General features: G+C 41.0%; 1 protein-coding gene across 4 annotated transcripts in view; it reads right to left on the reverse strand.

The window, feature by feature from the left end:
- The window catches only part of myo1d (myosin 1D), an 87812-nt gene that overhangs the window by 50503 nt on the left and 13854 nt on the right, over window positions 1-23455 (reverse strand). For all 4 annotated transcript variants that reach the window (XR_009683274.1, XR_009683275.1, XR_009683273.1 and 1 more), the window contains exons 2-12: window positions 17543-17751; window positions 16794-16887; window positions 15667-15832; window positions 14572-14625; window positions 14027-14122; window positions 13782-13898; window positions 12712-12915; window positions 12227-12372; window positions 11032-11146; window positions 10671-10841; window positions 1270-1340 (exon numbers count right to left, since the gene is read on the reverse strand). Coding sequence is in view for 1 of the 4 variants with exons in the window: in XM_061094399.1 (XP_060950382.1) it covers window positions 1270-1340; window positions 10671-10841; window positions 11032-11146; window positions 12227-12372; window positions 12712-12915; window positions 13782-13898; window positions 14027-14122; window positions 14572-14625; window positions 15667-15832; window positions 16794-16887; window positions 17543-17751 (1443 nt within the window). In the remaining 3 variants the exon portion in view is untranslated. The remainder of the gene's footprint in view (window positions 1-1269; window positions 1341-10670; window positions 10842-11031; window positions 11147-12226; window positions 12373-12711; window positions 12916-13781; window positions 13899-14026; window positions 14123-14571; window positions 14626-15666; window positions 15833-16793; window positions 16888-17542; window positions 17752-23455) is intronic.

Here is a 23455-nt window from a genome sequence, read left to right on the forward strand (position 1 = left end):
TTACTCTGGGCTCCCTATTGTTGTGTTACTCTGGGCAAACTGTGCTGCTTTAACCAGGAACTTCATAAACACATTATTCCGAGTGATTCCCTTCAGCCACAGAGCTGCGTTGTGCCCATGATGTGAGCTCTGCATCTTTGTGTAAATGGCTCTGGGATCAGCCAGTCAGGCCTGACACTCCTCACCCCCCCGAGTCGTCCCTAAGGTGGAGACACTTAGTCCTCACAAATGGGCTCAGCTCGTTTTTCGGGGGCTCAGCACATGTGATTCAGTCATTAAACGACGTCCAAGTACCTCAGGGACTGGGACACGCATGGAGCTGTCACTTCAGGGGGCATTCAAATGTCAATTAAGTGTGTGTGTGTCTACGTGTGTGTATGTGTGTGTAGCTTGAGAGGCCTTAATCCTGCAGTTAGTGATTTCTACGGCCACTTAGGGGCAAAAGAAACAAGCTGAGAAATGGTTTCTGGTCTCCTCTGATGTCGGAGGAAAACATCAGATTTTTTGGCCACGAAATGTTCTGGACATTTTCCTGCTGTGTTCTCACGTTCTGCAAAATGTATGAAGCAACTGACTCGGACATTTGCATTCTCACGAAAAGCCGCTCTAGAAATGTTCTGAAAAATGACCGGACTTCCATGCATGTCTGAAAGTAGCTCTCGTCTAGACCCTCTTATAGAAAATTACACATTTTAAAAAGCACTCGGGCTGAGTACACCTAGTGTCATTTCCTTTTGGCCAATTCCTCACAGAGATTTTCATCAGAAGGTAATTTAACAACTTGGCTCCTTTGTGCAGGAAAAGGATTAATACATTAAATAGTCAGATGGAGCCTTTCAGCTTTGTGAGTCTTGTATTCAGTTTTTTTATTTTATTGCAATGTGTAAAACTTTAAACATCAGACAAGGTGCAAAAGCTGCAGATTTTCTGAGTAGAAAGAACGACACCGAGACTTTGTTAAGTTTTCAGAGGGATTGGATGTTACATGTCGAAGCTGCTGTTTCATGTGTTGCTCAAGTTAACAGTAAAGTTTGTGTCTTATTTTCTCTTCACGTGCACATAAATAAATAACACTTTGGAAAACAAATACACAAAAAATAAATAGCACAAAGTGAATCCCTGCAGCGATTCTATTTTCTTACAAAAATCGGAAGTATCACTTTGTCACATAGTGAGGCTGAGGTTTGAGTCAGGACCTGTGAGGCATGAATATGTAAAAATGTACTAATGTGGGAGAAGGAGGATGAATCACCGGGTTTCATTACTTACATCACGTCTCCAGCGTAGTGTCTGATACGGAAGTCCCGGTCGAACTCCAGACTCTTGTCGGTGGGCGAGAGCTGCAGAGCGACAGAGGGCAAAGAAAAATACTAAAACCAGTATCTGAAAAATGTATTTACATCATCATTAATACTCTGGTGTTTAAATCTACAATACTACAGGTGGTTGCACATTCAGTCTGATGACCACCGACCACCAGAATCTACTGAGATCAACTTCGAGTCCTATAGAACATTTGAATTTAAAAGGTTTCCCTTGAGGCTTTCTTTAGAGAACACATACAAGAGTACTATGAGGGCCACAGTGACCTTTGACCTCCAAAATCTAAGCAGTTCAGAGTTGAGTATTGAGAGGAATAAAAGAGGATATGATGTCAGGTTCTGATCTAATGTGACAAACTGAGGTTTTAGTTTCCCCTCTTGGTTGTTTCAACCTGGTTTTTCAACATCTGGACATCTTCTGTAAACTCTCCATCCTAATAAATACTAGATTTGGATATTAAAACTGTCCATACTCTGTTACGACTCTCAACACATGTCAAACTGTGCATGTTTATGATCCATTTGCAGAATTTGTCAAAGCTCCTGTGACGACGGATGAAGTGGGGGCGGAAAAAAAAACACTGAGCGCTGTCAGGAGAAGAGAGGAAGAGATAGAAGAAGAGCGAGAGATCGTGAGAATGTGACTGAGATGAAGAAGATTCCAGAATGTGGTGCAAGAGAGATGAAAGTGACGTGACGGGAAGAGACAGAGCGAGAGAAAGAAAGCGAGTGAAAGAAAGCGAGTGTGAGAGTGATGCATGTATCCAGGCCAGAGGAGCATGAATGGGGAAGAGGATTCTGAAAGAGCTCGATGAGTCTTCTTGTAAAAGCAGCGCGTGACAAGTGTGAGATGTAGGAGTGAGGATGAATGTGTGTGTTCGTGTGTGACATCAGAGATTAAAGACAGGGGGGGGAGGGGGAGGGGGGGCAGAATAGAGGAGCAGGAGCAGGAAGCTCAGAGATTAAAGTTACAGATGCAAAGAGAAACTAAAAGATACAGATGTTTAAAATAGGGCTGGGCAAGTTAACTCGTTTTAATCGAGTTAACTCAAGTGATGAGTTAACTCGATTAATTATTTTATCTCGCATTAACTCAGGTTTGATTATTTATTGTTTTATTGTGAAAGTCAGGCTTTTATTTTGTGAAAGTCTGTTGCTGACTGCTGCAGAACAGGAAAAAAGGAAATAATTGGTGGATAAACAATCGAGTTAACTCATCACTTGAGTTAACTCGATTAAAACGAGTTAACTTGCCCAAAACACGTGTTTTTAATCTACATTTTAACTTCAGTTTATTAACTTAAATCTGAATTATGACTCTATCTGTATTTAGAAATACATAAAGTTACAGTTTTAGGCATAATTACTTTTTTGAGAGTAAAGTAATTGTTCCAGTTTTAAAATCCTGTGAAAATGTTCTTTATCATCTTATATATTTAACATTATATCTCATAACATGGGCACTGGAAACTGTGATGGGTCAGAAAAGTGTATTTTTCTATTTCTATAACAATAATGATTATTAATTAATTAGTTAATTAAGAAGTGGACTGATGTCTGCGAGTGTGAGAAACCTGGTGCAGCTGGTGTGAATTTAAAGGACTGTTGACTGTTGGCAGAGATATGAGCTCTATGGAGTTTGTATGATCTTTCTACCAAAATACAAAATACACACACACATAACTGTACAAACACTACACAACCCAACAATCCCTGATATGGATTGCAGTCTTGTGAACGTGATTATGAAAACGCTCAGCCCCTGGGTTCAGTGGCTCCTGAGTGACCCTGCACACAGACTGACTGACAGACGGCAGTGAAAACTCTGCCGAGGCAAACAAATAAAACTTTTACAGCCGCCATAATTTACCGAGATGCTATTTGTGTCGTGCCGAGCCAAAGCTGTTTGTTCCATAACCGAGAGGATGAGTCACTGAAACACCAACTCTCCGACAATCACAGGCTCAAGTGAGGAAATATTACAAACAGAAGCAGGAGAATGTTTGCATCAGGGATAGGGTTGCAAAGGGGAAACTTTCCATGGGAAGTTTAGCTCAGGAATTTTGGGAATTGTGAAAAAAAAAACAATACGCAAACTAAACGCTGAGCAATGAAAACATCATTCAAAACTCTATTTTAAAGATGTATGGAACATTGAGTTTCAACCCTCCACTGGTCATTCTTCCATCACATGCACAGATAACTCCCAGCATGCTTCACTCTACAGCAGGGCTATTGAGGCCTGCTGTAGAGTGAAGGACTAGTCAGGTAAGTTTCCATGATATTACTGGGAAAATATATTAGCATGCTGATTGAGGATTGTTCATCTGTTCATCTAGACTATTTCCATCCATTTATCCATCAATTATAAAATATGTTTACAGACGATTCCAATTGTTTGGCTAACTATTTATATCTCTGGCATTGCATTAGTGTTTTTTTACAAACTTTTTTCTCATCTTATTCTACAGAACAATGCCACGTGCACTCTCTCATGTGTGGAGACATTTCACCCCATCCAATGTAGAAGGAAAGGCTGTGTACATTTGCAAATACTGTGCAAAGACCTATGTTAAGAATGACACAACGATGCAGAAGCATAGAGTCAAGTGCCCAAAGTTTCCTCAGGGCTCAAATCAGCCTATGACACAACAAAATGTTTATATTTATGTCTGTATATGACAAGGTAAATACAGTTAGTATAAATTACCCACAACATTTCCAGTTTATTCCTGTTAATTCCCGTATATTCCCGTTAATTCCCATGGAAAGTTTCCAACTTTGAATAATTTTGCAACCCTAATCAGGGAGCTGAACGAAACCAGCGGAGCTCGGTTCAGGCCCGGAATCGAACCCACAACGAGTCTCTCTCTAAATCCTCACATCCAAGTGAAAGTCCTGAGTGACATCATCAAACTGTTGACTGATTAATCTCCTGAAGCTTTGAAGTGATTCCAACGATCGTCTCTCAGGCGTTTTATTAACAACATCTCCGCGAACAAAGGAAGGAAAATCGTTATGAAGAAGACAGACGATTTTGTTTGCAACACTCTCTGGAAGAACCACACTGCATAATTCAACGGTTCCAATAAGCTCTTAATGCTCAGGATCTTGATTTTTAAAAACCGTCTGGACCCCCCCCCCCCGTGGGCAACAAACCCAAACTCGTCCAACTGTCCGACGTCTAGCAGATAATCTGTGGAAACTCAAAACACACACACACACTTGTCAGAGGGAGAGCATGAGTGACGTCTGCAGGAAACACACACACAGACGAAAGCACACACACACACGCAGACAGACACACACACACAGAGCAGACAGACAGCCTGCATCTGCTGGAAGCCACAGTGCCCCTCATCCATCTCAATCAGTCACACTCCACACACATGCACGCTGACAACACACACACACACACACACACACACACACACACACACACAGACAGACAGACACGCATGCACGCTTGCACATCTTGGCAGCTTCATTATTAGCACCTCCTCCACGTTTGGGATTCAGCCGAGTGTTAGGATCGAGGGGTGTGGGTGGGTGTGTGTGTGTGTGTGTGTGTGTGTGTGTGTGTCTGTGTGTGTCTGTGTGTGTGTCTGTGTGGAGAGGGAGGGCAAACCAATAGAGCAACAAGGTCAGAATAACGATGTGAAGAGACGAGTGAAACCTGAATCAAAAAGCAGAGTTTCTCGTTGCTCAATTTAATCAGTGTAAATTAAATCCTTTTTTTTTTTTTTTTTTAGATTTCAGTATAATATTTCATTTTTATTTATGGATTACAAAACCCAAACAACTGACTCCTGTTAATTGCATTTACATTGCATATATAATGATGATTGATCATAATGAGTTAAACGCTTTATAATCATTTGTGACTTTTACCTGTGGTTTGAGAAGAAACAAGTTTTCATTCTTTATTTTGATTTGATTTCCTGTACAAATGATTTTATGGTTTATAGAATCAATTTAAAAAATGAATAAAAAACAAATAATACACTTAAAATAGGTTAAAAAAATAAGTTTGACCGGTTCGGGAGCAGCATCAAAAACCCAGTGGAGGAAGAAACTCGTGTGAATTCTTTCCCCTTCAGGAAACCGGAGCGATGCACTTAACCCGCGGTCGCTCCAGTGGAAATGCGAGTGAAGCTAATTCAGGCAGTAAAACACTGTGATTATGTCGAGCAGCTTCAGGCGCTTCGCTCCATGAATGTAAAACAGGGACGGAGCTGAAAAAAAAGAAATAAAACCAGCTAAGTCAGCAAACTTCTCCACCAGCTTCAAAATAAAACACCAGTAGCTCCAGTAAAGTGCTGAGGCTGCATCTAGTGCGCTTTTTATTTTTCCAGTTCATGGTTTGGTTTATTAAACCTCTGTGGAGGAACACATGATCTTTATATATTCACCAGGATTGACCCAGAGAAAAAAAAGTAACTTAGAAGATTAATCATTTATCACAGTAGATTATAATAAAAGTAAATACTAATAGATTTATTGACAAATTGGATTTCGGATTGTAAGGGGTTCCAGATTGAGTTGCTGAAACCAGACAGAGGAGAGGAAGAAAGACGTCTATCAGGCAACTTTCCAATTCTAATAACTCAACAGAGCAGGTGGGGGGTGCAGGAGAGGAAACTGTGAACAGGAAGAGGAGTGAGGTGAGAAGCTGAGAGACGGAACCAGAGGAACTAGCAGGAACATGTAGAACTGTAGCAGCAGCATCATCTGGGGCTGAAGTGATGATGAGAAGCTTCTCACCTTCAGCTCTTCACATTTGTAGCGAGAGAACAAAGATCCCATCGGCTGTTTTAATCACATCGGTGTGACTCTCCCCGACTCTGACACCTCTCCTCCTCCTCCTCCTCCAGCACCTCCTGCCACCTGACTCCTCCTCCTCCAGCACCTCCTGCCACCTGACTCCTCCTGCTCTGCCTCCTCTGGACCGACACCAGACCTCCTGAGGAGCAGTGTCTCCAAACCTGCCAGCAGCTCACAGCGGGCACGAGGCAGCCGATCCAGGCGGCAGATGAGGTGGGTGGAGTTCTGCGTTCGATGCCCGGCTCACTGAGAGGCAGCTGTCAGGGCGTCAACCGGTCGAATCCACACCGACACTCACACAAGCAAACCGGCCTGATGCCGAACCGCTGGCGACTGTTTCCACCGACTACACTCGTTCTTCAGCCTCCCTGGAGCTGATGACCAGAGCGCCTCCGATTAGCGTCACCGCCACACGGCCACTTAGCATCACATGACCCCGACAGGTATTCATTAGGGACGGGAATCTGCAGGGACCTCCCGATACGATACTATCACGATACTTAGCTGGAGATAGGATATGTATTGCGATTCCATATTACGATTTCCTGGGATTTCTTTTTTTTTTTTTTTTTTTTTTTTTTTAAATACTGGACCATGGAAAAATGTTGAATCATTCCTTCAAATACAACACAGTCAAATTCACTTAGAGCTTTACCAGTTTTATTTCAAATATTAACATTAACTTAATGACTGCCGGGCAGCCAATAGAGAAAATAAATAAAGATGTGCCCTATTATTGTATAGCCCCTGTCAACTGCACACAAACTGACAGATTAAGAAATGTAAACCACTTAGGCTACTTTTAAACAATAAATAAAAGATAAATTAAATAGAATGAATAAAAGTTTACTTAGAATATAAACTTTGAAATAAACAAAAAGTAGGCTATTGTTGTTTGCATGTAGGCGATGCAAAGCTAGTGCTTGGGTATGTTTAGATTCTTGTGCAAAAACAAGAGCTGGTCAACTTGCTCTGGGGTGATGTTGCTCCCCCCAATATATCCCCCCCCATATAAACCAATAAATATGTTTAAAAAATTAAAAAAAAAAAAAAATCGATTTGGGAGGCAGCATGGCGATTTAAAATCGTCATTCACAAGAATCGCGATTTGTAACTGAATCGATTTTTCCCCCGATCCCTAGTATTCATACACGTGTCCGGAGGAGGAGGAGAAACACACACACACACACACACACACACACACACACACACACACACACACACACACACACACACACACACACACACACACACACACACACACACACACACACACACACACACACACACACACACACACACACACACACACACACACACACACACACACACCCTCTTAGTATGCAGCACCTGTACCCGCACCAGATAACAGAGAGGTGTTGAGGGAGGGACTGGACTCGTGTCAGTGATCGATGAAGCAGCCCGAGGAGAAGAGAAGGAGCAGAGGAGGAGCAGAGGAGGAAGAGGATGAAGGAGGGAACACAACCCGAACCACAGGGAGGAGTGAAACCTCACCAGCTTCACGGCAGCGGTTGTGGGTGTGATTCTGTTTCCCTGCTGCTCCACAACTTCTGATTATAGTTTCTGAAAAGCTGAATGCAGGTTGCTGGTCGTAGGTCAACAGGAGTGAATCTCTTTGTGTTTCAGTGCGAGTGTAAAGTTCAGCAAACACAACAAGATGGAAAAACAACTGGAGACAGATTTTACTGCATGAATGCACAAGCAAAATGGAATAAATCACATTGCGGCTTCATATTCCAGCGTTTAGCTCTGAGACTGTAAACAAGCCCGTGCATCAAAACTCGCTGATTAATTCATAACCAGGCAGAGAGGCCGGGAAGCCCATAAATAAATATTTATCATCGGCAGACGGCAAAACAACAGGAAACTGTGAGAGCTTCTGTTCCTCATTTCAACTTTCTCTCTTTCTACTTCCTTCTGCTGCCATCGCTTTCATTCTCTGTGCAACATGTGCCACTGCATGTGTGTGATCAGGTGAATGCACGAGCAGTGTGTGTGTGTGTGTGTGTGTGTGTGTGTGTGTGTGTGTGTGTGTGTGTGTCTCTGTGAGTCAGAGCGCTGCAGACAGGTGGACGGCAGAGAGAAGACGGAGTGAGGCCTCATTCGGAAGCTGGAGGGAGGGTGAGAACATTAGAGAAGAGGATCGTGTTACAGAACGTCTCCTGGAACAGACGAGACTCTTCCTGAGCTTCTCTCTCTCTCTCTTCTTCTGTCTCTTCACTTCCAAACAGGATCGATCACGAAACACTGAAACAGGAGTTAGAGACGTTCGATCCAAACAGTATCCGGTAGAGGAGAGGCCGGGCTCGTTATTAACTTTGGAAGAAGCTCCTGTATTTTTTCTCTCTGAAGTATTGAAGTTGCCTGAAGCTTGTATGAAACAATTTCCTACACAAATCAATTTAGCCGGGGCAAGAAAAAGTTTTCTCAACATTTTCATTGCCTCTATTCACGTTTAGAGTGCCTTTAATTTGATGCAGATCTTGGTTTTCTATAGTTTTTCCATATTCTTGCAGCGAACAGATGAAAACGAGGTGACGTTGTTGGATGCATCGATTAAGCAAAGACCACAAAGAGTTAAAAAACAACCTGAATATGAAAGAAACTCCACAACTGTGCAGTCTCTCTCGTCCCTGGTTTCCTTTTCTTCTGAACTCAACCACTTCTCTCCTGTGAGCTCGTCTCACTTCCTCTCACATGTATAGTGACTCCCTCTCTCTCTCCCTCTCTCCCTCTCTCCCTCTCTCCCTCTCTCCCTCTCTCTCCCTCTCTCCCTCTCTCCCTCCCTCATGTTTCATTCCATCCTCCACAGCTCCGTGCCGACAGACGCACTCGAAGTGACTCTCCAGGTCTGTGGAGTCGGCTCAGACCCTCAGAGCTTTGAAATGTTTTCACACCTTTCAAGTGTGGGTGGAGATTTTTTGCTTCTATTTCAGTTCCCACTCACACACACATGGAGAATATCTCTTCTTTAGAAAGTGTCTCACAAGTGTCAAGGCTCTACTCTGCTCCTACGATTAAAGATTGAAGATTGAAAAGAAACGTTTTATTTGAGATACAAGATAAACACCTGACAGGAGTCAAATGGATCTAAATACTTTATGAATACAAGTAATAACCAAGTAACCGAATAACCACTAATTAATATTATCAACGAGTTAATCAAATGAACACCAGGTGATAACAGGTAGTCGGGTCTCCTCTTGGGTAAAACAGAGTCAACCATAACTCCGACCACCAGGTGGAGCCGAGAACAACTCATTCTAGGATTCAGAGGAGTCATCATCATACACATCGTGGATTATGATCACAACTAGATCCCTATAAATAAAACCTAAGATATGATAAGATATAAAAACTTATAGAGATAAGAGGAATAGAGGGAACTCTGATTCTCCTGCTCATTCACCTTAGATTCACTCTTTTCTAAATCATTATTATGAATATTGTTGTTGTTCCTCACTCCAGTCGATGTCCCACCTGGTCAATGAGTTCAATGGGATTTATGAATATGGACAAAAGAAATAACATTTGATTAAATAGTGTTTTTACATGTTTATACCCCTTCACTCAAGTTTCTGTTTCTCAGTATGTAATGAGCAGTTCACACCACCTCCGGACATTTCATTAATGTTGCCCGGCAACAGCACAGAAAGAACAGGTCCCTGGCAAATGTTGATTCATGCCAATGCAGCCGGGTCACTGTACACGCCCCCCCCACCCCCCCCTTCATTTCACCCGTCGTTTAAAGGTCAGAGAGCGGCGGGGGGGCGACAGCAGGGGGCGCATCGACTCCAGGAGGAAGTGAAGCTTCACCGAGATCGATACGCTCTCTTTGCTTTATTCAGTTTCCTGCTCATCGGGCTCAATGTTCCTTCCTGACACAGATCCTTCTCTTAACAGATGTTTCCTCATCGTTCATTTTCACTGCATCACCATCTCCCCCCCCCACAGTTCTGCTCTTACATTTCTGAACTCCACCTCCCGTCTTAACGCAGCCCCGGCTCCCAGCACTCCCATTGGCTGGCAGTGACCTCACTCGAGCAAAGTGTTGAGTCAGACTCCAGCTCGCCTCTCTGCTGCCAGCTGACGCCCCCGTGTGTTCACAGGGAGAACTGCATCTGAGTGAGTCTATTCATCAGCTTTTAAATAAGAGTGGAACAGGAGAAGAGGAGCTGGAATACTCTGAACCCAGATCAGTGAAGACGAGTGACCTTCGCTCCATCTGAGCCACGTGAGCCGCAGCTCGAAACCTGGACGTTTGGTGAAATTGGATTATTTATTACAAACCATCAGAGTGAATGAGAGTGTAAATCAGTCTCTTCCTCTGGAGTCATCTGCCCCCTGGTGGTCACAGGTGAACACAACCAGCATCATCAGCAGCTCATATATTCTGCTTCCCTTTTCCACCAGGGAATGTTGACTGGCTTTTAATTAACAGATAAATAAATAATTAGACGGTTTGCTGCAGACCTGCTGTGTCTCTCTCGTGTGTTTTCCTACCTTGCGACTGGTGTAGTGGGCGTGTTTGCCGAGTTTGCCGTTGAGGCCTTGGAGGAAAACCTCGTCTGTGACTTTGCCCACGTTCATACAAGCCTCGTCCAGGACGGAGAAGATGCCTTTGTGCTGCTGCTCCACCAAGTCCACGATGATCTGGTTATTGAAGTAATCAATCTGAGGAAAGCCAACAAAAACATACAAGAGGTTATTAAACATACTGTCAACTAGTAGATAAAAATATTTTAATTTGTGCTTCTACAACATATTAAAAACCTAAAACACTGGCAGCTGTCGGCAAGGAGGAGTAAAACCATAAACTGATCTCGGCACCTATAAATAAATATGTTAAATATATAATCCGTACATGTTTCCAGGGGATTCCTTCTCTCTGATACTCTTCCTGTTCCTGCTTCAGCACCAGCTGGATGAACAACTGCTGCAGCTTCTCGTTACAGTAGTTGATGCAGAACTGTTCAAAGCTGCAGAAACAGAAGAGATTCAAGGTGAATTCAGGTTAATATTGAGTTATGAATGCAAAACACTTTTATAAATATCTCTACAAAAACTACATTCTGAGAAAAAAGTTGTAATTAATAACAAGATGCTTCACATTCCTCATTTTAACGCAGGTGACTGACTGATTAGGGTTGCAAAGGGAACTTTCCATGGGAAGTTTAGTATCGGGAATTTTGGGAATTTTGAAAAAAAAAAAAAACGTAGCAAATTAAACGCTGAGCAATCAAAACATCATTCAAAACTCTATATTAAAGATGTATGGAATGCAGCACACGCTGCAAGTTGAATTTACAAACGATTCCAATTGTTTGGCTAACTATTTATATCTCTGGCATTGCATTAGTGTTTTTTTACAAACTTTCTTCTCATCTTATTCTACAGAACAATGCCACGTGCACTATCTCATGTGTGGAGACATTTCACCCCATCCAATGTAGAAGGAAAGGCTGTGTACATTTGCAAATACTGTGCAAAGACCTATGTTAAGAATGACACAACGATGCAGAAGCATATAGTCAAGTGCCCAAAGTTTCCTCAGGGCTCAAATCAGCCTATGACACAACAAAATGTTTATATTTATGTCTGTATATGACAAGGTAAATACAGTTAGTATAAATTACCCACAACATTTCCAGTTTATTCCCGTTTATTCCCGTTAATTCCCGTATATTCCTGTTTATTCCCGTTAATTCCCGAATATTCCCGTTAATTCCCATGGAAAGTTTCCAACTTTGAATATTCCCGGAATTTTGCAACCCTATGACTGATCCTCTGATATTTCCTTAAAAAATAACATCCACCGAAACATTATGATTTTATTCTTGTAAATTTACAACTTTATTCTTGTAATATTGCAACTTTATTCACTTAAATCATTTTTTTCATCATAAACATCAAGGTCTGCTCCTTCTTCATTCAATATTTGAGATTTTGTGTTTGCATTTAATTTGTTTTGCTTGGGGCGATTAATGAAATAAACTTGTAATAATTATAATTATGCTATTCTATTCTTATTCTCCTTCTGTCGTCAATTTAATCCCAACCTGTTGTTCTGGAAAATCTCGAAGCCGTAGATGTCCAGGACCCCGATGACCGTGTTCTTCCCGTGGACTCTGGCGTCGTAGTTCTTCACCTCGATCACGTCATTGATGCGTCCGACGATCCAGCAGAACAGACGCTCGTACATGGCCTGAGGGCGAGCAGATAACCACCGGTGTGAGACGTGCGTAATGAAGCGTTTGGCTGCTGGCTGGTGAGCGAGTGCGCTTTGCTCAAAGGCACGTAGGAGTCAACCACACACTTACAGATGAACAGTTGGCAATTAAAAACGTCAACACACATGTGAGTCACACTTTGGTTTCCAGCCCACGGAGCTGGTGTCGAAGCTGCTGCTGTCTGGAGTCATAACATCGTGACTCATCCTCCAGGGAAAATAAGTCTCTGGCCAACGCCGGTTATTACAAAGGCCGGACCGACCACAGACAACATGGAGTCTTTCTGGCTTTACAACAACAACAACAACAACAACCTTGGCCAGAGCGTCCCGTCCGTAGCCGGCCTCCTGCGCCGTGTGCTGCTTCTCGATGACGTCCCGCCCGGTGGCCACGGTGCGGTACAGCAGGGCCTTCTCCACGGTCTCCTCCTTGGTGGACAGCAGATCCCTGATCACAGACACCAGCTTCGGGTTCTCGATCAAGGTCACGTCTCCGTCCACCCCGAAGGTCATATTTCCCTGGAGGAGACAAAAAAAACTCCTTAGTTATGTTATGATTACATTATGTTTTATTTGCTGTTTGTCTGGATTAAGCAAAAACTACAGAACTGACTTTATTTACACAAATTCAAGATCCAGGAATTATTTTTCACACAAAAAGACAGTCTGCATCTGAAACACTTACAACTAATTAGCAGGACTTCTAATTATTACTTCTTTAATACAGAGAAGATGTGATTCAGAGCACAGCAGTAAATTCTGTTTACAAGCAAACATACAATTCAACAAGAAAAGGATAAAGTCTAAAGCACTAAATAAATTATGACGGCATCTTGATTTGTTTTTAAAATGGAGCTAATGAAGCTATATTTAGGAAATTCCTCAGAAAACAAAGACCTAAAAACCATTTTAAACGCTTCTCCTATAATTAGCATGAGTTGCATAACTGATTAAAAGAAACTATCGAGTTGTAAGGAATTTAGGGACCCATGGGATCAAATTAAATGTGAGCTGTACGAGTAAAGAATATAATGATAAAAGAAGTCAAGCCAAGTTCTTATATTAGAAACATAAAAGAAAGTTGTGTGATGTGTGTGAAATGAATTATTAGTCGTAAAACGTAGTTAAATAAAGTGATAGATTCACAGTCTTGGATCAGAAATCTGCTTTAACAGGTTCTTCAGAGCAAAGTGCTTTTCCTTCACTAGGTTTGGTGGAAATTGATTAAGTAGTTTTTGCATAATCCTGCTGACAAATAAACAAATAAACAAACAAACAAACAAACAAACACGGGTGAACAGATGCTTTTCTAAATCCTTGGCCAAGTTAACTGGGTCACAGCTGGTGTAAGAAAGGAGCAGGGACTGGTTCTACTGGAGTTTTACCAGATGCAGGATGGTGGCCAGGATCTTGTAAACAGTCTGAATCTCGTCCCCTGTGAAACCGATCACTTTCATGGCGTCGGCCACGGCTTTGAGATCAGCGCCGTCGTTGATGCTCGACTGGAGAGAGAAAGAAACGTTGGAGGAGGATGAAAACAAACTTTCTGCTGATCTGTGACGTCTGGAAATCAAAAATGTTTCCACAAAAGAAAAATCTACAAAGATGTGGGCAGATTTGTAAAGTTGACCTTGATCTGGCCTCCAACTTTGATGTAGTTGTAGGCAGTCGGGTCTTTCTGGACGTGAAGAGAACGCAGCAACGAGTCTGGAGATCCTCTGAGCAGCTGGTGGACCAACAGAAAGAAACTCACTTAAAAACACCTCATGCAGAACTTATTGTTGTTACTACACACTGCAAAGAGATTGATCAAGGTGTAAACTTTGAATTCTATCAAATCTACTCTTAGACCTCGTTCAGACCTGGAATTGAAATCCGTCCTGTGTGGTCAGAGCTAAGTTCCAAACCCAAATGTGAACGTGATCTAACGTGGTCACAGGAGACACATTCAGGACATATTTAAATGTATGAACACACGTATTTAACGCTGACCACTTGCAGGATGGTTGTAAATACCCGTCCTGAAAATGTTATTAAATAATGTATGTGACGGAGCCTGAGTCTTTAACTCGTCGTGGATGAAGTTGATGCACCTGTTGAAAAGATCTCTTCTCTCTCGCAGTAAAATACTAATTTTTAATCCACGATACTTCTAAATGCAGATTTCCATCTCACCTGATAGAAGGAGTGAAAGCTCCTCTCTCCTGCCTGCTGGAAAATCACCCTGGACTGTTGAGGGTGAAACAACAAAACCCAAAACCTCTGATCAACACAAAGAGAACTACTACTGCTGATATTAATACATGTATACAGTACTGTTCAAGCTTAGGGACAAAGTACTTGACGAGTTAAAAAGTGGGAAATTCAAATCAGAAACTGATGAACTTCCCATTGTAGGATAGTTTGGATCATGACTAGGGTTGCAAAATTCCGGGAATATTCAAAGTTGGAAACTTTCCATGGGAATTAACGGGAATAAACGGGAATAAACTGGAAATGTTGTGGGTAATTTATACTAACTGTATTTACCTTGTCATATACAGACATAAATATAAACATTTTGTTGTGTCATAGGCTGATTTGAGCCCTGAGGAAACTTTGGGCACTTGACTATATGCTTCTGCATCGTTGTGTCATTCTTAACATAGGTCTTTGCACAGTATTTGCAAATGTACACAGCCTTTCCTTCTACATTGGATGAGGTGAAATGTCTCCACACATGAGAGAGTGCACGTGGCATTGTTCTGTAGAATAAGATGAGAAAAAAGTTTGTAAAAAAACACTAATGCAATGCCAGAGATATAAATAGTTAGATAAACAATTGGAATCGTCTGTAAACATATTTTACAATTGATGGATAAATGAATGGAAATAGTCTAGATGAACAGATGAACAATCCTCAATCAGCATGCTAATATATTTTCCACAGTAATATCATGGAAACTTACCTGACTAGTCCTGCACTCTACAGCAGGCCTCAATAGCCCTGCTGTAGAGTGAAGCATGCTGGGAGTTATCTGTGCATGTGATGGAAGAATGACCAGTGGAGGGTTGAAACTCAACGTTCCATACATCTTTAAAATAGAGTTTTGAATGATGTTTTTATGCTCAGCGTTTAATTTGCGGGTTTTTTTTTTTCTTCAAAATTCCCAAAATTCCCGAGCTAAACTTCCTATTGAAAGTTTCCGGAAATTTACCGGAAATTTACCGGAAACTTTCCGCCCCTTTGCAACCCTAATCATGAGTCCTACACGTAGTGCAGAGCTTTACCTTCTCCAGCAGGTAGTTGTTGATGTGGCCTCCGATGGGATCCCCTTTAAAGTCAAAGTTGATGTCCATGTACTTGCCGAAGCGGCTGGAGTTGTCGTTGCGGCTGGTCTTGGCGTTTCCGAAGGCCTCCAGCACGCAGTTGGATTTGAGCAGCATGTTTTTCACCCTGAGGGGAACAGGACCACGATGAAGGAGAAAGAAGCAGGTTATGTTTTCATCTGCGTGTTTGTTATTTAACTACAAAATAAAACTACAGCAAAGATTTCCATGAAACTGGGTGGACGGATGTGGTATGAGCTTAAATCCTAAAACTTTTAAATTTAATTTGGTCCAGGTTTTATTTACTTTTATTGAACAATTCCTTGATCTTGATGAAAACAACACACATGGTTCGAGGACTTGTTTTCATCAGTGTGTGGAATTTGGTGCAGATCCAAATAAAAATCTGGATGTAGTGAATTTAAATCTGGTTTCAAAAGGAGAGACAGGTGTGTTCCATCTGTGACCTACATTTTCAAATCCTCTTGTTTTCCTCAGATCGATTTCAACAGAAGGAAATTCTAACCACTACCATTGTGTCATGTGTTGTGAGATCTGCTCTATTTACAGGAACAGCCCTCCCACACACAACCACACACACACACACAGACACACACATACCAGTGTCTAAAGTCGAGCTGAGGTGGAACCATATCTCAGAACCTTTGACTGAAGCTTTAATCCTCAGAATGAGACAAAGACTTCGAACTAGAGCAGCTGTGATAAGATAATAACAACGACCTGGAGCACAAGTTGTTCTCTTGTCTGATGGAAAACTCAACACCCTGGAAATCAGATATTAACCCTCTGAAGCCGAGTCGGGCACTAAAGAGACGTTTTTATTACGGGTACAAACTCAATAAAACATTCAGAGTATTTGATTTACAATCTGTGATACGAGGAATTAAAACATCCTGTGGATCTGCTGAATATCACAGCTCTTGTTGAGGTGTAAATGTGGGTTTTTGAGTTCAAGTCCAGAGATAAAAATAACTGATCTGATAACATTCACCACTTTATCACTAAACTCCAGCGGTGCAAGGCCTCTCGTGTGTTTAGGCTGAACAGTGTCAACACGAGCCGCTCACCTCTCGACCTCAGCCCTCTGGTTGGGATTAGTGATGGCAGCGATGTACTGCATGATGTACTTGCTGGCTTCCGTCTTTCCGGCTCCACTTTCCCCTGAAATGTTAAAAACAAGGAAACAACAGAGAGCGTTAAAGACTCAGTAAAAATAATAATGAATAGTTAAATTAAACCAACAGATCTCAAGGGCTTTAAAAAGTTAAAAAAACAAAACTAAAGCCTGATTTGTTCTTCGTCTGTTTCATTAAGTTTTAGTTTAATTTAGTTAACACGTAGAAGTAAAAAGGAGCAAGAAGAACATAGATCTTATATTATCTTCCTCTTTCATATTAATAACATCACACTAATACAAATCAGTTATTCATTAACCAATATCCACCATAAAAAAACACCTGTTTTTATTACTTATTGGTCATTAATCTAATTCAAGGACAATAAAGGACAATAAAGTTGGAGCCACATTTTAAATCATTGTCCAGAGAATCACACAGTTTACCTCCATGAACAGAAAGAAATCTTTATGTGTGTGAAACTAAAGATTTAATCAAATCTGTTTTATTGTTATGAGGGTTGAGAGGGGCTCAGCTCCGCCTCTGACCACCAGGTGGCGCTTCATCCTCTGTATGGCTCCTCCATGCTGCCACAACATGAAATACTGAATTCTGAATTTCTCATATGATTGATGAGTGTTAAAAGATAAACATCTCTGTGTTTAGCTACCACAGGGGGGTTGGGGGGGTTGTGGTGTTACCTGAGATGACGATACACGTGTCCTTGTTCCGTCTCTTCATGGCTTTGTACGCCGCGTCGGCGATGGCGAAGAGGTGCGGCGGCCTCTCGTACAGCTCGCGGCCCTTGTACTGCTCCACGGTGTCGCGGCCGTAGATGTTCATGGCCCGGTAAGGATTGACGGACACCACCACCTCTCCGATGTACGAGTAGATCCGCCCCTTCTCGAACCTGAAGGCACAACGTGAGGAGGATGTGGAAAAGTTAGATTAAAGATGGAAGAAGAAATGGCTCCAACAAATGATTTTCTACATCATCGTTATAAAGTGTTTGACTGTTCTCATCGGGACAGAATTATCGTCCCCAACATTCACAGAACTATTATTTTGTGCCGTCACAGAAACTCTGATGAAACTCAAGGAATCAGAAGTCGAAAGTTGAAACATTTCCATTATTTTCAAGTTCTGATCCAGAAATGACGGACAAATAAACATATTGATAACTGAACAAAGAAATCACTGAAAAACAGGATATCGGACAAATAAAATAACAAATCAATATCACTGTACTGGGCGACGCCATTTGTTAAATAATTTAGGTCAATATAAAAGTTTGTGTATCAGTAATTTATTATCATATACTTCATTTTACATTATTATACTGTGATAAAGCTACAAACTGTGATCATTTTGTTCACTATAGTCGTGCTTCCTCATTTTCACACATTTTCTTCTCATCCCTTATCTAACATGATGCACCAGGGGAAATAAAACTGAAACTCCTCTACTGGCACCACCTCAGTTCACCCCCCCGATACCTGCTTATTGTAACATGGAGGTGAAACACCGACAGAGAACCAGAGCTTGTGACCCGACACCAGTGGTGCATCTCACTCATGATCTCCTGGAGGCCGAGTGAGAAAAATCTCTGCTGGAGAGTAGGGATGCACCGATCCGATATTTGTATCGGTACCGATATTGAAGAAATTTCTTGATCGGGTATCGGTGACAATGGGCTGATCCATATCGGCTGATCTATTCAGTGTAATTCTATGCTGTGCGCTGTGAGTGTATTTTGAATCCCTAATTGCAATGACTGAACCAGTCAAACTATATTTTTATGATTAAGATTGTTTTACTGGTGCACAATTATTGAATAAATAAGTAATTCAGTACATTTACATCTGTTTATTTGTTTTTAAAAAAATAGGAAAGAAATGTTTGAGTCAAGTCTCATGATCCCAGTCTTTTCCCCCAAATGAAACTTACAGTTTGTTACCATAATTTCGCGCTGTTTTTCTATATCGGTATCGGATCGGTATCGGCCGATACTAAACCTCAGATATCGGTATCGGTATCTGAGGTAAAAGCGGATCGGTGCATCCCTACTGGAGAGTCTGGACCTGGAGAAGTGGAGGCTGGTGGTTTCAGTTCAACTCTCACATGTGGGTGTAATGTTCAGGTGAACGCATACTTCTCCTCTCTCCCTCCCTTTCTTTCTCTCCCTCTCTCTCTCTCTCTCTCTCTCTGTCTCCCTCACACAATCCCCCTGTCTCTCGCCCCGAGGCCGCCTGCCTCACTTCCTTCCTCTCCACAGACCATCCCAGTTTCTCTGCACAGAAGAATGATCCCTTTCTTCACAGCTGCCAACCCTCTCTCCACAAGGCCACAAGCACATTGCTCCAAAACGTTCCCAACAGCTCGAGGTGAAGTGATCGTGGGTTCGAGGCGAGAGCCAGAAAACCTCAATCAGTCATATTTGCTTAAACAGCGGCCACATAATGAAACTCGCTCATACAAGAACAAATCAAACAGAGAAGGACGTCGAATATTCGTCAAATCTTGTTGGAATACAAAGAAAAACATTAACAGTGGATGACTTGACCTTTTCAATCCGTCTTATCTTCTGTAAACTTTAAAATGGTCTTAGCAAAACATTTGGGCACTGATGATTAAAAATAGGATGTTTCCAGTGCAGACAAAAGTAAAGATAAAAGTGCAGAAAGCGCTATTTTTAAAAGAGAAGTTTCCAGTAGATTGAATCTTCCAGGCACAAAAGGTCACAAGCAAAGTTCCACGGAGACGAATCTGTGGTCATTTCTACATGCATCCATCAGAAGACAGGACAGAGGAGAGTGTGTGTGTGTGTGTGTGTGTGTGTTGTGTGTCACAGTGAGCTCATCCTTGTGTGTTCAGATTCACATGTGAGTTTTCACACTGTGCAAAAATCGGCACTCTGTATTTGTTTATGTTCAGTGTTTGAATCAAGTGGCAGTTTCTATACTTTTAAAACCAACTTAAATACTTGTTTGTTAACTTGAGGGAAAACTTTTCAGACTCCAAACATCCACATCTGTCGGCCTCTAATTGTAAGTTGTGAATCTTACACAAAGTATACAATAGTTATTGAGACATTTCCCTAAAACCTAAAAGATAGATAGATAGATAGATAGATAGATAGATAGATAGATAGATAGATAGATAGATAGATAGATAGATAGATAGATAGATAGATAGATAGATAGATAGATAGATAGATAGATAGATAGATAGATAGATAGATAGATAGATAGATAGATAGATAGATAGATAGATAGATAGATAGATAGATAGATAGATAGATAGATAGATAGATAGATAGATAGATAGATAGATAGATAGATAGATAGATAGATAGATAGATAGATAGATAGATAGATAGATAGATAGATAGATAGATAGATAGATAGATAGATAGATAGATAGATAGATAGATAGATAGATAGATAGATAGATAGATAGATAGATAGATAGATAGATAGATAGATAGATAGATAGATAGATAGATAGATAGATAGATAGATAGATAGATAGATAGATAGATAGATAGATAGATAGATAGATAGATAGATAGATAGATAGATAGATAGATAGATAGATAGATAGATAGATAGATAGATAGATAGATAGATAGATAGATAGATAGATAGATAGATAGATAGATAGATAGATAGATAGATAGATAGATAGATAGATAGATAGATAGATAGATAGATAGATAGATAGATAGATAGATAGATAGATAGATAGATAGATAGATAGATAGATAGATAGATAGATAGATAGATAAAATAAAAAATATTGAGGTAGAAAGAATAAAAAACCGAAGCACAAGATAAAATACAATAAAATAGGTAGATAAGGTGCATTGGCAAGATGATGGTAAAAGTACTGATGATATGATGGTAATGGTATTGTTAGACAGTATATAAGAATAGTACAGTATATATAGTATATAATATAACATGATATATATTTATATATGATAGTAATTATACCAATATAAAAGCAGTATATGGTAATAATGGCAGCAACAGTATATATAATAATAATAGTAATGGTGATATAATAATAGTAATTATAACATGTACACATAAATAAATATGTGTATATAGACTGATGTAAACAAGAATACATAAGTCTAAACTTTGTGGTTCCCTGTCAGGGAATCAGGAGTAATTTAAATGTTGTGCTTATCCATCCTGTAGAAGTTCAGGTATTTCACTATATGTGTGAAAGATATATATTTAGATGTATATATTTTATTTTCTATTTTAAATGTTTGATATTCTATTTCATTGTTATTCTATTTTATTCTTTTTTATTCTATTTTATACTATTTCTATTTTATTTTTTTGGGGTTGAAATTACTGAGCATTGCTTAAAGAGAGTGTGTGACCCAAGCATTTCATTGACAGTGACTGCTTCTTGTTATCTCTGTTCATTTGACAATAAAAAATCTTGAATCTTGAATCTTGAATATCAGCTAGAAGTAACAATAAAGTAAAGGTCAAAGGATATCACGGTAGCCGTCAGGATTCATGCTCTGGTCATCGCCGATTTTCGTACCAGATTTCAAGGCAATTGGTTAAATCATTATTGAGAAATTAAAAAACAAAGTGATACTGCTGCCCAGGAAGACATAATCTCTGAAGTCAAATTATTATACATAAAATTAGATTGACCAGTCAGAGTCGAACTGTGCACACTCAGCATGCTAATGCTAACTGCAGTGAATAAGCAGATTCACTGTAGTTTGTACAGTGCGAGCAGCTTCTTCCCTCGGAGCCACAGAAACGTCTCATTGTGCCGGGACGCCGCCGTGCGCCCGCTCCATTGTTCACACGTCAATCGGACGTCTTTGTCTCAGAGTCCGTCTGCACGGGCCGACACAGCGAGCTGCCCACACAACGCACATACACAATGGCCTCTGCGGGGGGGGGGTGAACAATGGTTTCCACGACCGGACGGGTCCCAGCTGTGCATAGAGGGAAGGTGACATCGTGTATATCCTGACATCTGGGTGGAACTCAGAGTTCTCACCACGCAGGTGAACTGGGGAATAAGTCCCTGCTGGTTGTTTTGGGAGAAATCCAGTTTTTTAAAAACACAACCCAGCAGCTGCAGGGATAAGCTGTGAATCTGTGAAGTGTTATTAGTCCAAACAAGAGCAGTGATGAAGAGGAGGAGGAGGAGGAGGAGGAGGAGGAGGAAGAAGTGGAACAGCAGCAGATTATCTCCTCGCCCTTCATCCTTCTGAGAACGACCCCGAGGTCCAAACACGAAGCGACGACAACACGTGCTGAAGAGCTCAGGACAATATGAGCCACACACAACAGACCAATAGAGGACACAACGTGCACACACACACACACAGACACACACCTTCTTGTACATATTACTTATCGATTTCATCATTGCTACGATGTTTGACATGAAAAATAGCATTTAAAGATATATGACAATTCTGAATTAAAATGTCTTAACACAGCGAGACCTATGTTGTATATTTTATAAGTTCTTACATCATCCAAACCGTCTCAAAAACAATGTTTGTATTTGTTTTTGTCGCATTTTAAATTGCATCTAATCCTCTTGCCGGATCTTTTATTATTGTTTTGATTATGAGGCCCCTAGTGGCCAAAGTGACATATTGCACGTTGAAATCAAAACAAACGTATCTGCTCGAGTTGAACGTAACTCGTACAAGCTCCAGGCCGAAGGTTTTAAATCGTAAACGATGAAGTACAGAACTTTTCATGTCTGAATGACTCAGCTTGTGTTTGTCTCTGTAACTTTTCATTTTTGCTGCTGCAGGTTTTTAAACAAACATGAATCAGAGACAGACGGAGTCGTATAAAATGCCACAACTCCAGCAGCAGTGGGTCCGGCCCCCCGGGCAGAGATGTTGTATTTTTCACATCATTATTTACGTCTCGATTCTTTTTCTCATCTTGTCTCTCTCTTTTTGTGGGGGGAGGGGGGGGGAGAGGGGGGGAGGGGCTGCTGGTGAGGACTCATCATAAAACGCTCTCACTCCTCCCTCAAGTTAACCATAAAAAAGACCCACCCAAACAAGATTGGAGACAGCGGTTGTGCTCGGGTTTGCTCTGTAATTCATATCTGTGGAGTTTGGTGTGTGTGTGTGTGTCTGTGTGTGTCTGTGTGTCTGTGTGTGTTTGTGAGAGACACACAGATGTTTTAGCGCAGACAAAGTTCCTCGGCCGAGTAATTTCCTCTCTGTTTTCGTGTGAAACAAATCTTTGAAGTCACTTTTTAAAAACATTTTGTGTGTGTCTGTGTTGTGCTTTAAGTGCCCCTCTGAAGGTCCCAGTTGTGAAGTTGTGATGTTGTTGTTACGACTTGTGTGTTCTTCATGAGCTTTAAAGTCGGAATGGGGACAAAAAACATGTGTCGTATCGTGTGTTTAGCAACTTTAACACCTCGACATCTGACTAATATTTAAGTAATAACGAAAATCAAAGAAAAAGGATTTGGTGTAAAAAGCACGAGAGGAATAATTTGTGTCAACAGGGTTTTTATTGTTGCTCTAGTCGGACTGGAGGATGCACGGCTTCATACGTTAGAGTCCTGTGTTGGGTACATTTTATATATTA

This window comes from Limanda limanda, chromosome 21 (genome assembly GCF_963576545.1).
Source record: "Limanda limanda chromosome 21, fLimLim1.1, whole genome shotgun sequence".
NCBI lineage: Eukaryota > Metazoa > Chordata > Actinopteri > Pleuronectiformes > Pleuronectidae > Limanda > Limanda limanda.